Raw genomic sequence first — 17,714 nt, 5'->3', positions numbered from 1 at the left:
AGCCAATCAGAATCAAGTTCAATCCGATTGGCTGATCCGATCAGCCAATCAGAATCAAGTTCAATCCGATTGGATTCAGATCCGATTGGATTCTGGATCAGAATATTCCTACCTTAATTCCGATTGGCTGATAGAATCCTATCAGCCAATCGGAATTCAAGGGACGCCATCTTGGATGACGTCATTTAAAGGAACCGTCATTCGTCGTTCAGTCGTCGGCCAGGATGGATGTTCCGCGGTGGAGGTCTTCAGGATGCTGCCGCTTCGCTCCGGATGGATGCCGCTTGGATGAAGACTTCAATCGGATGGAAGACCTCTTCTGCCCCGCTTGGATGAAGACTTCAGCCGGATCATGGACCTCTTCAGCCCCCCGCTTGGGCTTGGATCAGGACATCGGAGGAGCTCTTCTGGACGGATTGGTGTGATACCCGGTGAGGTGAAGACAAGGTAGGATGATCTTCAGGGGCTTAGTGTTAGGTTTATTTAAGGGGGGTTTGGGTTAGATTAGGGGTATGTGGGTGGTGGGTTGTAATGTTGGGGGGCTTGGGTATTGTATTTTTTTTTTTACAGGCAAAAGAGCTGTATTTCTTGGGGCATGCCCCGCAAAGGGCCCTGTTCAGGGCTGGTAAGGTAAAAGAGCTTTAAACTTTAGTAATTTAGAATAGGGTAGGGCATTTTTTTATTTTGGGGGGCTTTGTTATTTTATTAGGGGGTTTAGAGTAGGTGTAAAATATTTTTTTATTTTTTGTAACTTAGTTCTTTTTTATTTTTTGTACTTTAGCTAGTTTATTTAATTGTATTTATTTGTAGCAATTGTATTTAATTAATTTATTGATAGTGTAGTGTTAGGTTGATTGTAGGTAATTGTAGGTAGTTTATTTAATTAATTTATTGATAGTCTAGTGTTAGGTTTAATTGTAACTTAGGTTAGGATTTCTTTTACAGGTAAATTTGTAATTATTTTAACTATTTTAGCTATTAAATAGTTCTTAACTATTTAATAGCTATTGTACCTGGTTAAAATAAATACAAAGTTACCTGTAAAATAAATATAAATCCTAAAATAGCTATAATATAATTATAATTTATATTGTAGCTATATTATGATTTATTTTACAGGTAAGTATTTAGCTTTAAATAGGAATAATTTATTTAATAAGAGTTAATTAATTTCGTTAGATTTAAATTATATTTAACTTAGGGGGGTGTTAGTGTTAGGGTTAGACTTAGCTTTAGGGGTTAATACATTAATTAGAATAGCGGTGAGCTCCAGTCGGCAGATTAGGGGTTAATGTTTGAAGTTAGGTGTCGGCGATGTTAGGGAGGGCAGATTAGGGGTTAATACTATTTATGATAGGGTTAGTGAGGCGGATTAGGGGTTAATAACTTTATTATAGTAACGCTCAGGTCCGGTCGGCAGATTAGGGGTTAATAAGTGTAGGCAGGTGGGGGCGACGTTGTGGGGGGCAGATTAGGGGATAATAAATATAATATAGGGGTCGGCGATGTTAGGGCAGCAGATTAGGGGTACATAAGGATAATGTAAGTAGCGGCGGTTTACGGAACGGCAGATTAGGGGTTAATAATAATATGCAGGGGTCAGCGATAGCGGGGGCGGCAGATTAGGGGTTAATAAGTGTAAGGTTAGGGGTGTTTAGACTCGGGGTACATGTTAGAGTGTTAAGTGCAGACGTAGGTAGGGTTACCGCATAGCAAACAATGGGGCTGCGTTAGGAGCTGAACGCAGCTTTTTTGCAGGTGTTTGTTTTTTTTTCAGCTCAAACAGCCCCATTGTTTCCTATGGGGGAATCGTGCACGAGCACGTTTTTGAGGCTGGCCGCGTCCGTAAGCAACTCTGGTATCGAGAGTTGAAGCTGCGTTAAAAATGCTCTACGCTCCTTTTTTGGAGCCTAACGCAGCCTTTATGTGGTCTCTCAATACCAGAGTTATTTTTATGGTGCGGCCAGAAAAAAGCCGGCGTTAGTTTTTCGGGTCGTTACCGACAAAACTCCAAATCTAGCCGTATGATTTGTAGCTAAAAAGACCAACAATAATACAACAACAAAAATGCATTAATTTACAATTTATAAACCTATATCTTATTTGTTTGTGACATTCAACAGTGGTATTTTTTTTTTATCAACTAACCTTTACTAAACATAAAACAGAATATTTTAATAGAATTTTAAGAAATGTTCTCCTTCAGCATACCATGATAAGCAATATGCAGTAATTTAATAATATGCTTTTCAAGCAAGTTTCATGCAAATACACAGTACATGCAAGTAAGTGGTAATTAACATGCGGCTAGATTACGTGTTTTGCGTTATGAGCGGCGCTGTGCTAACTTGCAAGTTATTGTCACCGCTCCCTTAACTACAGCGCTGGTATTACAGGTTTACAAAAACCCGGCGTCAGTAGGCAATATTGCGGCGTAAAGCAAAATTGTGCTCCAAACCGCACTCCAATACCAGCGCTGCGGTGAGCTGGTTTTACGTGCTCGTGCACGATTTCCCCATAGACATCAATGGGGAGAGCAGGCTAAAAAGAAGCCTAACACCTGCAATAAAGGAGCGTAAAGCTCCGTAACGCAGCCTCATTGACTCCTATGGGGAAACAAAAGTTATGTTTACACCTAACCCCTAACATAAACCCCGAGTCTAAACACCCCTAATTTGCCGCCCCGACATCGCCGCCAACTACATTATACTTATTAACCCCTAATCTGCCACCCCCGACATCGCCGCCACCTACATTACACTTATTAACCTCTAATCTACCTCCCCCGACATCGCCGACGCCTGCCTACAGTTATTAACCCCTAATCTGCCACCCCCAACATCGCCGCCACCTACATACAGTTATTAACCCCTAATCTGCTGCCCCGACATCGCTGACACCTACATTACACTTATTAACCCCTAATCTGCCGCCCCTAACATCGCCACCACCTACCTACATTTATTAACCCCTAATCTTCCGCCCCCAACGTCGCCGTCACTATACTAAAGTTATTAACCCCTAACCCTAACACCCCCTAACTTTAATGTAATTAAAATAAATCTAAATTAAACCTACTATTAATAACTAAATAATTCCTATTTAAAGCTAAATACTTACCTATGAAATAAACCCTAAGCTAGCTACAATATAACTAATAGTTACATTGTAGCTATCTTAGGTTTTATTTTTATTTCACAGGCAAGTTTGTATTTATTTTAACTAGGTAGACTAGTTAGTAAATAGCTATTAACTATTTACTAACTACCTAGCTAAAATAAATTCAAATTTACCTGTAAAATAAAACCTAACCTGTCTTACACTAACACCTAACCTTACACTACAATTAAATCAATTAAATTAATTAAATACAATTAACTAAATTACAAAAAAAAACACTAAATAAAAAATAAATGATCAGATATTTAAACTAATTACACCTAATCTAATAGCCCTATCAAAATAAAAAAGCCCCACCAAAATAAAAAAAAACCTAGCCTAAACTAAACTACCAATAGCCCTTAAAAGGGCCTTTTGCGGGGCTCTTTTACCTGTAAAAAAAAAATGCAAACAACCCCCCAACAGTAAAACCCACCACCCACACAACCAACTCCCCAAATAAAATCCTAATCTAAAAAACCTAAGGTCCCCATTGCCCTGAAAAGGGCATTTGGATGGGCATTGCCCTTAAAAGGGTATTTAGCTCTTTTTCAGCCCTAACCCCTAATCTAAAATTAAAACCCACCCAATAAACCCTTAAAAAAACCTAACACTAACCCCCGAAGATCCACTTACAGTTTTGAAGACCGGGCATCCATCCTCAACGAAGCCGGGAGGAGTCTTCATCCAAGCGGCAAGAAGTCCTCAACGAAGCCAGAAGAAGTCTTCATCCAAGCCGGCAGAAGTGGTCCTCCAGACGGGCAAAAGTCTTCATCCAGACAGCATCTTCTATCTTCATCTATCCGGCGCGGAGCAGCTCCATCTTCAAGACATCCGTCGCGGAACATCCTCTTCAATCGACGTCTTCTTGCAGAAGGAAGGTTCCTTTAAATAATGTCATCCAAGACGGCATCCCTTGAATTCCGATTGGCTGATAGAATTCGGAATCGCCAATCAGAATTAAAGATGAAAAAATCCTATTGGCTGATGCAATCAGCCAATAGGATTGAGCTTCAATCCTATTGGCTGATCAAATCAGCCAATAGGATTGAGCTTGTATTCTATTGGGTGTTCCAATCAGCTCACTTTTTGGCCTCCCAGGCAGACTCGTAATACCGGCGCAAAGGTAGTCCCATTGAAAATAGACTTTTTGAAAGCTGTCGTAATTACGTTGCATTACAGCCAAAAAAGTTTGCGCTGCAGAAATACCTGCAAAACTCGTAATACCAGCGGTAGTGAAAAAGAGCCTTAACGCTGCTTTTTCAGCCATACAGCAAAACTCGTAATCTAGCCGATGGTTTAATAGTACCACAAAGCATTGTTTAAATGGAGTTTCATATCCCTTTAACAAAAAACATTGCAATCTTTTTCACCCTTTTTAAAGGAACATGAAAAAACAAATATTTTCTTCTTTCCTGATTCAGATAGAGCTCACAATCTAAAACAACTTTCCAATTTACTTCTATTACCTAATTTGTTTCATTCTTTTGGTATCTTTTGTTGAAAGAGCAGTAATGCACTACTGGGAGTTAGATGAACACAATATGAGTGAATTAATGACAAGAGGCTTATATGTCCAGCCACTAATCAGCACCTATCTCCAAGTAGAGCACTGCTGATTCTTGAGCCTACATAGGTATGCCTCTCAACAAAGAATACCAAGAGAACAAAGTAAATTAGATAATATAAGTAAATTGGAAAGTGGTTTAACATTGCATGATCTATATGAATATTGAAAGTGTAATTTTTACTTTACCGTCCCCTTAATGTTTAAGGCAAATGAAATAACATTTTGTTTTTGCGAGTCCAACGTTAATCTCACCATTTAGATCTATAAATAATGAATACAGGCATAGAAAACATAACATCAGTAAGATAGTGAGTGATGGTAAGCAGTATAATTGTTTCCTGTGTCCATTCATAGCAGTTATCTGATTTCTCCCATAATTCAGAACTGGAATGCGATTCTAGTGACACATTCCTCCTGTGGCGTAGCCCATTTAAATAAATAATGCTTTGCTAAATCAGAGAGTTGCTGAAAACATATTAAAAGATAATAAAGAGATTTATAAGAGCCGAGACAGTAATTGCTGAGTGTACTTACAATTTTTCAGAGAAAGAAAAAGATTGTAAACATAAATCTGCAATTAAAAGGGGCAAGTAGGAGTCATATTGTCAAGAGAAATAGATGAAAGGTGTGCACAGTGTGTAGAAAATGCTGGAGATCAGTATTGTCCATTCTGTGGCCCAAAACCACTATTCTTTTTTATTTTTTTCTGTTTCCTCTATCCTTAATTGTAAAATAATTTGATGAAAAAGTAAAATTCTTTAACAAAACTGAAAGGAGCTCATTTGTTTAAAGGCATCATATGACTGCTTGATGCTGAAGTAAAATATTTAGCTCTGCTAGTACATTTTTCTTTCATGCTATACGCTTACATTATTACATTTGTTTCATTCTTATGGTGTCCTTTGTTGAAAGTGCAGCAGTGCATTACTGACATTTAGCTGAACATATCGGGTGAGCCAATGACAACAGGCAAATAAATGCAGCCACAAATCACAGCTACTTCCCAGTAGTGCACTGCTAGTCCTGAGCTACCTAGGAATGCATTTCAGCAAGCTCTGCTCTGTCTGATCATGAAAGAAAATGTTTGGGTTTTATGCCCATTTAATCAGAAAATGTCATCTGAAAAGCAAGGATAGCAAATAAACATTGGGCTAGATTACAAGTGGAGCACTAAATGACTGCGCTCCAACAAACGGGCAAATTTGCACAATAAATAATCAGCCATTACAAGTGCCTGGTTATACAGCTGAAACTCGAAAAATTTGAATATTGTGCAAATGTTAATTTATTTCACTAATGCAACTTAAAATTTGAAACTAATATATGAATAGATTTTTTAAATCTAGCAATTTGTTTTAATAAAAAAAAACTGCACTAGACAGTTTTGGGGCATTAAACCACTGAAAAGTGCCTTTACATTGTGGTCTATGGGAACTGTGTGTTCCATAGACCGCAATGTAAATATATATGTATATGATTATAAACATATGTATTTATGTGTTAATATGTGTATATACACATATTAGCACATACAGTAAATATATATTTTCATATACATATATATATATATTAAAATATGCTGTACTACTTACCTCCCTCGCTGCGCGAGGTGCCTATGGAAGCACGCTCTCATGAGCGCAATGCTTCCTAGCAATGCGAACACGAGCTTGCGTTCCCATTCCGATTAACCTGTAATACTAGTGCACATTATCGTGTGCTGGTATTACAAAGTGGAGCGCTAATATTGCTTGCAGGTAATCTGGCCCATAGCTATTACAGGAACAAACACATTATCAGAATAAAAAAAACCTGAATATCTGATTTTTTTTTCCCTTAAAGGGACAATGTACTGTAAAATTGTTTTTCCTTTAAAGGGACATGAAACACAATTTTTTTCTTTCAAGATTTAGAAAGAGAGTACAATTTTAAACAACTTTCTACTTTACTACTATTATCTAATTTGCTTAATTCTCTTGATATACTTTGCTGAAAAGCATATCTAGATAGGCTCAGTGGCTGCTGATTGGTTGCTGCACATAGATGCCTCGTGTGACTGGCTCACACATGTGAATTGCTATTTCTTCAGCAAACGATATCTAAGGAATGAAGCAAATGAGATAATACAAGTAAATTGGAATGTTGTTTAAAATTGTATTCTTTACTTGAATCATGAGAGAATTTTTTTGGGTTTAGTGTCCCTTTAATGGTTTTATCAATTTTGCTTCATTCTCTTGATATCTTTTATTGAAGGAGCATCAATGCACTACTGGCAGCTAGCTGAACACATTAATAAGCCAATGACAAGAGGCATATATGTGCAGTCACCAATCAGCAGCTAGCTCTATGCTCCTGAGCCTACCTTGGTATGATTTTCACAAAGGATACCAAAAGAACAAACCAGATGAGATAAAAGACGTAAATTGAAAAGTTGTTTAAATTTGCATGTCCTATCTGAATCACGAAAGAAACATTTCATGTCCCTTTAAATAGACATACAATCTGCTGTTGTGTTTTTTCTAACCATTTGGCAAGAGAAGATTGTATTTTCTGAAGTACCAGTGAAATCGCTTCTTTTCCCAATCTAATCTAATTTATATTTTTAAATATATTTGAACCGGATATTTTTTCTGACTTTTCTTTATACATTTGTAGTAATTGCTTTATTGTTTTATTAGCAATTCCTTTTCTGAAAATGTTCATTGTTGCTATTTGCAGAGTAATTGAGATGCCATATGCCTACCAGTGTTGTCCTTTTGGTGTATGTGAAAATCTGTTCAAACACACAACTCAATGGAACAAGGATGAGAACATAAGTGCTGATGATTTTTATCGAAAGGAAACAGGCATGTTGCACCTGCAAGGTAAATTCTATTTACTATTCAACCTGGTATCAATAGAAAACATAAACAGCACAAAATACGATTACGAGAAGACATTTGAAATACTTGCCTCAGGAACCAGATAGAGTGTGGTCTAATATATATAAAGCCATACAGGACATTTTAACCCAAGCAATAAAAAAAATGCATTTTAGATGGATACAGCATATGTCACATGATCCCTTTCACAGGTAACACATGTTAGTCTGTAAAAGAACACTTGCTGCTACCACTCAGCGGTGATAACACAGGCTGCCTCAAGAAGTACACATTGATATAGTCTCTGCTCAAAGGGCTATGTACTAAAGAAAGACAAATATTTAAGAAGAGTGGGTGTCTCATTTTACCTCTTTCACATTTTACTTTAATTTGTAATACTTCAATTATATGCTCTTTTGCTTCTTTACCATAATAAAGAGGGTACCTATTAGGAACACTGAGGAAAATGTGATAATTATTGTCTCTAGTTATTGTTCACATAGGGGTCAATTTAACAAGGGCCGAATGGCCCCTGTTCCCCTTGTTTCCGCACGAGCCTCCAGGCTCACCGGAAACAGGAGTTAAGAAGCAGCGGTCTTAAGACCGCTGCTCCTAAACTCATACGCCGCCGTATAGCAATCCGCCCGATCATATATGATTGGGCTGATTGACACCCCCTGCTAGCGGCCGATTGGCCACGAATCTGCAGGGGGCGGTATTGCACCAGCAGTTCACAAGAACTGCTGATGTAATGATAAATGCTGTCGGCATTTATCGATGTGCGGCGGACATGGTTCGCTATAGCAGATCGTGTCTGAATAGACCCCATAGTGTCAGTCTGATGGTTATTTTTTGACATGTAATTTATAAACTAGTAGATGTCAGATTGACTGTAATGTATTAGTTAAACCAAACTACTCCATATATCTTTGTTTATTGGATTTATTTCATGTGATTTAATGTTTTACGTGTTAGTAAGAATACCTAAGTAGCTTCAAATGCTTACTCCCTAGATGATCGTGACTTTGAAGATTTCCTTCTTGACTTTGAGGAAGATGTAAAAGTCCTTCATTCCGTACAGTGTGCACCATCACCAGGTAAAGAAGTCCAACAAAAAGCTGTTTTCTAGAATGGTGTGAGCCAAACTAATAAAGCTCATTTTTAAAAGATAAATACGATCAGGTTGATTGACACCCCCTGCTAGCGACTGTCCACATTCAGCGATGTATGACGGACATGATACGCTGCAGCGTATCATGTCCACCAGACTTTGTTAAATCGGCCCCTTTGGCTGTCTAAGGACTTTAAAGGGGCTGTACTTCAAGATCGTCAAATGACACCCACAATGATTAGATGTTTACTAGAATTGTCAATAAAAAAAAAAAGAGTTCATCCAAGTGGGCCGGCATAACTATATGCACTAATTTAACCCTTAACAGATTAATTTAAAACAGAAAAGGTACACATACTTTTTAATGCCAAAGATTAAATATATGGTATTTGATTACTTAAGGTTTACTATCACTTTAAATTAGCCAAAAAATGAAATTACGTTGAAATGTGTAGCTCGCTCAGGGGCATTCATTACATTTCACTAGGACAAGGCTAGACAAGTACAGTAAAACATAACGTTTATACAATTGATGGTATTTTGTGTTTAACATAGCAATTGTATTAATTTAAACTATAGCAATTTTATTTATTTTGTGTATATGTAATTCTATACAAAAACACAACATCTAAATTGGATAAAGCTTGTTATTCAGTACTATATTTAATTCAGTGTTTTGACAGTTTTATTCATTTTAGACTATACATTGTATTTTTGTTTACCTGTGTATGATACTTAAAGGGCCACTAAACCTAAAATCTTTCTTTCATGATTCAGATAGAGAATAGAAATTTAAACAACATTACAATTTTCTTCTATTATTTATTTTGCTTCGTTTTTTAGATATCCTTAGTTGAAGAAAAAGAAATGCACATGGTGAGCCAATCACACGAAGCTTCTATGTGCAGCAACCAATCAGCAGCTACTGAGCATATCTAGATATGCTTTTCAGCAAAGAATATCAAGAGAATAAAACAAATTAGATAATAGAAGTAAATTAGAAAGATTTTTAAAATTGCCTTATCTTTCTAAATCATGAAAGAAAAAATGTGGGTCTCATGTCCCTTTAATGCAAATTTAAATCTACTTTAAATTTCTATTTTTTACTATGTTAGACAGGTTTCACAGTTTTGGTAAGTGGACAAAGAAAGAGGTTTTTCAGGCGTGTTTAAAGTATTCTTGCAGGCGAGTCCAAATGCAGAAACGCTCCCTCACTTTTCAGTCAGGCAAAAACTAGTTTCAGTCTCACCATCAAAAAAATTGGTGAGGTTGCTGTAAATATGTTTATGCATTTACATTTTTAGCTAATTAAGGGGTCGATCACAATCCTTTAGAATGATTTTTCTACAAAATTCAGCATAAAACTATTTTTTAAACATCATCAAAAATTCTGGATATGTCAAAAAATAACTGGGATTTTTTAAGATTAATCATTTGTTAAAGTTTTTCTAAAGGATTATGATCAATCTCTATATCATTTAAAAATAATACTGGTTTCATGGAGGTGTTTAAAAAAATTGTCTTTTTCTAATTTAAATTAAAATCTAAAGTTATTTTACCACCACAATAAAGATCACAACCAACTACAAGTAGTCCTTAAAAATGAGTAGTTGAAGAACCAGTTGTTTTTGGGAGACTGGGCTCACTACTTAAAGGGATGGTAAGTCCTAGTGTTTAAAAAACGCTAGGATTTACCAACACTAACAATAAAGGCCACCTTCATTCATCAGTTTAAAAAAAACTGATCAAAAAGTGCCTTTATTTCTCTGTGGCTTCACTGCTTAGCTAAGATAATCTGACCGCTCACCGCACTGCTAATTTTGACGTTTCCACCTCTTAGCCAATAACCGTGCGGGTCGGTCAGCATTATGCTGTGGGCACGCATGGCTATTGGTGAAGAGATGGAAACATCACATCTTTGAAAAATAAACAGTGCCATGGGCCGCCAGAGCCGCGGTGAAATAAAGGCACCATTTTATCAGTTTTTAAAACTGATGAATGAAGATGGCCTTTATTTTTAGTGATGGTAAATTTTAGCGTTTTTGAAAGCTAGAATTTGCCGTCACTTTAATATCACTCCTAGGTTTAGACACATTATTGTTATTATTATTATTATTAATATATATATTTATTTATTTTCAAAAAATCTCATATTAACAGCTTGCTGCAAGTTCAAAGAGGCTCATTTACTTTTTATACCTCAGATCTTCTGAACTTGATTGAATGTAGTCAAATATTTAACATACATTCACAGTCATTCGGTGGTAAATACATGTGTAAGATACTGGATAAAAAATTACTTAAATATTCATTCTTTATACAATGAGTTTTTTATTTGCCTATTGAATATATTCCTCACCCCACACTAATATACTTCTTGCAGGGATGCTGTTAAGCTTACTTTATTGTGTCGGTATGATATACAGGAGAGTTGAAGACTCCTATACAATTTATATTAAAGGATTGAGAAAAATATGCACTCTAGTATAATGATCCAATTACAATATATAGAAACAAAATACAAGAATAAAAATTTGAACCATCTAGTATACGACTGAGGGGCCGATTAATTAAGCCCCTGAAGGCTCGCGGAAACAGAAGTTATGAAGCAGCGATCTAAAGTCTGCTGCTCCATAACTTGTCTGCCTGCTCTGAGGCCGCGGACAGAAATACGAATATGATCGGGTTGATTGACACCCCCTGTTGGCCGCAAATCTGCAGGGGGCGGCATTGCACCAGCAGTTCACAAGAACTGCTGGTACAATGATAAATGCCGACAGCGTATGCTGTCGGCATTTATCGATGTGCAGCGGACATGAGGGATGATGGATCTCAGATTGAGGAACAGTCATGATAGGAGCCCCAGGATTTTATTATTTGTATATATATCATGTATTGTATAAATAAGCTGTCAGCTGTAGAAATGTACGTATGGTATGTGATAAATAGTCACACAATACTTAAAAAAATAAATACAAATATTTTTTTCTCTCTTTTTTTACTTTAGGACCTTTTAAACCTTGTGATCATCTGTTCGGAAGTTGGCTGATACGAATTGGAGTTTGGCTTATAGTTTTGCTTGCCTTTATTTGCAATGCTTTGGTGATTGGAACTGTCTTCAGACCTTTATCGTATGTTCCATCCATAAAGCTACTGATTGGTCTGATCGCTATCATGAACCTGCTCATGGGACTGTCAAGTGGTGTGTTGGCAACTGTTGATGCTTTGACCTTTGGCAGCTTTGCTCAGTATGGTGCCTGGTGGGAGAGTGGAGCAGGATGTCAAATAACAGGTTTTCTATCTGTTTTTGCAGCAGAAACATCAATCTTTCTTCTTACCGTTGCAGCTCTTGAACGGGGATTTTCTGTAAAATGCACTACTAAGTTTGAAACAAAATCTTCATTTATAAGCGTGAAGTTGTCCATTGTGTTTTGCATTGTTCTGTCACTCGTAATTGCAGTCTCACCTTTACTAACTGGAAGTGCTTATGGAACTTCACCATTATGCTTTCCATTGCTCTTTGGGGATCCCTCCTCCATGGGCTTCATGGTAGCTTTAGTACTGCTAAATTCTCTCTGTTTTCTTGTGATGACTGTGGCTTATACAAAACTTTACTGCACTTTGGAAAAAGGTGAGTTGGAAAATGTTTGGGACTGCTCAATGGTTAAGCACATAGCTTTGCTGCTTTTTACAAACTGCATCCTCTATTGTCCAGTTGCCTTCTTGTCTTTTTCTTCATTGTTAAATCTCACTTTTATTAGCCCAGAAGTTATTAAATCAATTCTTCTGTTGATTATCCCTCTTCCTGCATGTTTAAATCCTCTCCTCTACATCCTCTTTAATCCACATTTTAAGGAAGATATTGGTGGCCTAAAAGGTGCAGAAATATTGTGGAACAGATCTAGACACACAAGCTTAGTTTCCATAAATTCTGAAGATGCAGAGAAACAGTCTTGTGACTCCACACAAGCTCTTGTGACCTTTGCTAGTTCAAGCTTATCATATGACTTACCGGCTAGCGCATCATCTTCTTCGTTATCATCATCATCATATCAAATGACAGAAAACTGTAAACTTTCAGCAATGGAATATGTTCCATGTCACTAAAAAAATTACAAATCAATGCTTTTCTATTTATGAACATAATAGGAAGGTGGGTTGTGTGACATAAACCTTTAGTAAGAGAAAATAGTAATCAAGATGTCTTTTGAAAGCATCAACAGCATTTCAATTTCATACAGTCTTTCTGAGACATATACTTTGGGGTTTTATCCTTTAAAGACTTATATTTTCTTCTTGCAATTTCAGATAGATCTTGATTATGTTAATAGTTATCCATTGTTGACATATAGGAGATTATGGATTGGATTCAGATGTTAGTGAACTATGAATAGGTACATTTATTGAGGTATGTCAGTATTCCCAACTTGTCATAACTTTAGAATTGGACAGGAAAAAACTAAAAAAAATCCCATGCCTGCAAAGGCAGGACGTTAAATATTGGGAATATTAGTATAAAAACTGCACTCACTCTTTTTTTTTAGGGTGATATCTTAGAATGAACAAATAGATAAAATACAAAGTAAAGTCTGTTTTATGGATATTTAAATCCTCTATCAGTGGAAGCTTTAAGAATCAACCATAGATGCCTTCTAAGCAAATTATCTACTCCAGGGTTCTTCAAAACATGGGTCGGGACCCATTACTGGGTCGCAACACCATGTTTACTGGGTCACGACTTGTGTGTGTGTTATATGAGAGTGTGTGTGTGTGTGTGCTGTATGAGAGTGTGTGGTGTGTTTGCTGTATGAAAGTGTGTGGTGTATGAGAGTGTGTGTGGTGTGTGTGTGCGGTATGAGAGTGTGTGTTTTATTTGGTGATGTGTGTGTGTTACATGAGAGTGTGTGCAGTGTGTGTGTGTATGTTGTATGAGAGTGTGTGGTGTGTGTCGTATCAGTTTGTTTGTGTTGTATCTATGAGTGTGTATGTGGTATCAGAGTGTGTAGTGTGTGTTGTAAAAGAGTTTGTGTGTGTTGTATCTGAGTGTATGTTGTATGAGAGTGTGTGTGTTGTATGAGTGTGTGTGTGGTGTGGGTTGTATGAGAGTGTGTGTTGTGTGTTGTATTAGAGTGTGTGTGCTGTATGAGTAGGGTGACCATATTGCCGCTTTAAAAAGGGACACATATGAAAAATACATATGTCAGGGCTGTTTTCAGAACTGTTTAAATAAATGTTTTGTATTTTTCATACGTGTCCCTATATGGTCACCATTTGTATGAGTGTGTTGTATCAGAGTGTGTATTGTATGAGTGTGTGGTCTGGGTGCTGTATGAGAGTGTGTGGTGTGAGTTATATCAGAGTGTGTGTGTGTTGTATCAGTGTGTGCGCGTGTTGTATGAGAGTGTGTGTGTGTGTGTGTTGTATGAGTGTGTGTGCGTTGTATGAGAGTGTGTGTGTTGTATGAGTGTGTGTATGTGTTGTATGACTGTGTGTGTGTGTGTGTGTTTTGTATGAGAGTGTGTGTGTGTGTTAGAGTGTGTGTGTGTTGTATGACTGTGTGTGTGTTGTATGAGAGTGTGTGGTGTGTGTTGTATCAGAGCGTGTGTGTGTTGTATTAGAGTGTGTGTGTGTTGTATTAGAGTGTATGTGTTATACAACACTTTCAAGTTTGACTATAACCAAGAGTAAAGAACACACACATTTTAGTCGCTTTGCCATAAATTGCAGCTATCTTGCTGTTTATTACTTCAGAAATGTTCAGACCAAGCATAAAAATAGGGTCACAATGGTATGTGATATCATTGCACTGGGTCTTGGATAAAAAAAGTTTGAAGAACCCAGATCTAGTCTACCATATATAATTTGGATTACGTAAAAACAATTAGCAGACAATTACATTAATGTATTACTATGTTTATTTAGATTTAAGTCATTTCAACTGGTCTTCAGTGCTTACCAAGAGCTAAATTCCAAATGTTTCATATTTGTATAAATTATAGAACAAGGCTAGCATTTTAACACAAGCATGCTCACATGTCTCCTTAATAAGATATGTGCATGTAAAAAAATGTTTGTTTCATAAATTGTTTGGTAAAAATATTTACCATAACATTCAATTTTTATACTGTATACATCAAATTTTAAGCTCAGTGCAATATGAAAAATATTTACAAAGTGATTTCAACAGACAGCTTTATTTGTTTAGGAATCTACCCTGGAAAATCAAATAATATGATTTGTTTTGCATTATATTATCATCATGCACCAAGAAATAGTTAACATGTGAATCACCAGACATTGTTAAATGAAGAAAAAAATGTTTTTATGATAGTTCTCACTCGGAATAATGTATAAACCATCAACCACAACATTTAAAGGGCAGCACCAGTGGCCTCCAAATCCCCAAAAGGACTGCACTATATAATTAATACTTACATTTTATTGGACCTACATAAATATTTAAATTGTTTTTGTGTGTGAGTGAGATGGTAGATGGGGCACAGGGCTATGTTTGTTTTTGGGCCCTCAGTTCCCGATCTATACTATACATATATATATATATATATATATATATATATATATATATATATATATATATATATATATATATATATATATATATACTGTATATATATGTATATATATATATATATATATATATATATATATATATATATATATATATATATATATTGCAAGAAGGAATGCTTTCCATAAGAAGTAAATAAATATAGTTGCCTTGTTCAGCTTGGGCTTACCTAAAAAGTGAAATAGTATAATAGTTATTTTCTGAGAATCAAGAGTTGTCAGGGTTTTTATGTTACAGCTTTATTATTAAATACATGTATTGCTTTAGAACACTAGTTTACAAACCCGAGTTCATAGAGGCTAAAATACATGGATAGCACTTTGAACACATTTTATTTAGTCAATAACTGATTAATAACCTAGTAGCTTTACTTAACCCAACCTAAGGAGTTATAGCCTTGTTAATGACACATGAGGACCTATGTTCCCTCTAAGGCGCATGCATGTGTGCGCATACACACAGATTTGTAACCCAGTGCTCACAAAAGTTGCATGCACATGCTGCTCACCTGTATAAAAAGATAGTTTTTCTATATAATGTTGTTTTTATAACAGTATGTAAAGAGTAAATCTTGTAAAATGTTCGTATTAAAAGAGCCATGTACCCATTGATACATTTTTAACTGTTCATTTATACACGTGCATCATTACACATACATCTGAACTTTTTTCATAATGTCATGCAAAAAAAAAGGTTTTGCTCACACAACAAAATGAATGGAATATTACTGGCCATTTAAATTTTCTGAGTGCTCAACTAAGTGTCCTAGAAAAACTGGACAGCATAAACAACATTATAAAAATCAACAAGTAAAAAACAAAAAGGATATTAGTCAAATATAATGAAGGATACAAACAAGATTGTGCCAGTAGTTTAGTCTTCCTGGTTTATTTGCATATCATGGCCTAGATCCTATGAATCCCACTATTAATAGCAAGAGCCACATCATTTTGATAGCACTGTTGCTATCAATCGCAGTGGATCAGCCAACACCCTTGAGTTGTTTATCTTTTAAATGGCTTATAAACTGCTGTAGCTTCCAAGTAATAACAACAACCCTTAAAGGAGCCATTAGAACAAAATAGCATCAGTATCTTGTAACTATTGTTGTCCTACATGGTAGCCCACAATGCTCCTGAAGACCTATTTTTTGAGCAGTTACCAAAATCAGTAGTACAACTGCTTTTAAGTAGACAAAACTCAATGTAGGGGATCAAAGAGAAATAATCTTCCATGTGGAGTTGACCTTCTTGTGCCAAAATACAGTGAAAACACAACTTTTCCCACTGCAGCTAACCCTAACTGTCTCTGTTCAAGCTTTCTTTTCTCTACCTGCAACCATGTCCATTTTAAATTATTCCTAAATACAATCCTGTCCAAGTGCAATTAACCCCAACTATGAGACAGTCCACACCTCGATACCCCCAATACCCAACAGACCCCTTTGCTGGAACACTATCACTACAAAAAATGTCCCACAATGCTAATAAGCTCCAGCTTCTAACCCTCCCCCAAACTACAAGCAAATTTAATATACCTATTATGAGAACTATACAGTTCCAATATATTTTCATAGTGGCTCCATTATGTGAGCCTACATAGGATCTAGGTCATTGTCTGTATACAAAGGATTAACATTACTGTCACACCAGCTGCATTTTTGCATTTTATGCCTTGGCTTTGGGACACATTGGACTTTGTAAGAAATACTTTTTAATATAACACTATATTCATATAAATAGATATTATGAGGTTTTATTTTTATAAGCATGTTTGGAATATTGTGATTAGATGTTATAACATGAAAATGAAAATACATCAGATAATTTTTATGAGATTTGTAAATAGAGAACTGTATTTATTACTTCAATAAATATACAATAACATCAAATGGCAAATGTGGAAAATGACAGTTTCCAAAGTGCATTTTTGTGCATTTGTTAAACTGAGGTTATATGTAAATATTGTATATAAAATTATAGTGGTTGTATATAGATGATAAGCTTGCTTGCTTTTATATTGGTGTAACATATATATATATATATATATATACAATTTGTAATAAAATTTGTGATGAAATAAGAAAAGATAACAATGTCTGCGTCTTCATTATGCAACTTAAAAACTGTTAACATGCAAATGCAAAAGTTACACTACCTGAAACAGAATAGTCATATTCTGAAATAATGTAAACCTAAGAATTCTTAATACCGGCTGAAACAGAACAGGTTAATTGCACAGATGTCACCTTTTAGCATCACTAGATACTATTAAAATGGATTACTTAACATAAAGGCAACCTATGATATATATCTATAAACCTGATATTGCCATGTTGTCGCTAATTGCGTTGTTGTGCAAAGCATATCTTAATAACTGTTTCAGGCATTTATATATTGCTGTTTATCAAGATGTAGTTTTTTTATG

At 35.9% G+C, this 17,714-nt stretch overlaps 1 protein-coding gene across 1 annotated transcript in view; it reads left to right on the top strand.

The window, feature by feature from the left end:
- LGR5 (leucine rich repeat containing G protein-coupled receptor 5) overlaps nucleotides 1-15,196 on the top strand; it is a 289,155-nt gene extending 273,959 nt beyond the window's left edge. Inside the window, exons 16-18 of the mRNA XM_053716784.1 lie at nucleotides 7,445-7,590; nucleotides 8,601-8,684; nucleotides 11,706-15,196. Of these exons, the coding sequence (XP_053572759.1) occupies nucleotides 7,445-7,590; nucleotides 8,601-8,684; nucleotides 11,706-12,805 (1,330 nt within the window). The 3' untranslated portion in view covers nucleotides 12,806-15,196. The remainder of the gene's footprint in view (nucleotides 1-7,444; nucleotides 7,591-8,600; nucleotides 8,685-11,705) is intronic.
- Nucleotides 15,197-17,714: the final 2,518 nt, after the last annotated feature.

This window comes from Bombina bombina, chromosome 6, assembly GCF_027579735.1.
Source record: "Bombina bombina isolate aBomBom1 chromosome 6, aBomBom1.pri, whole genome shotgun sequence".
Taxonomy (NCBI): Eukaryota; Metazoa; Chordata; class Amphibia; order Anura; family Bombinatoridae; genus Bombina; species Bombina bombina.
This window is presented reverse-complemented; position numbering and strand designations above follow the sequence as displayed.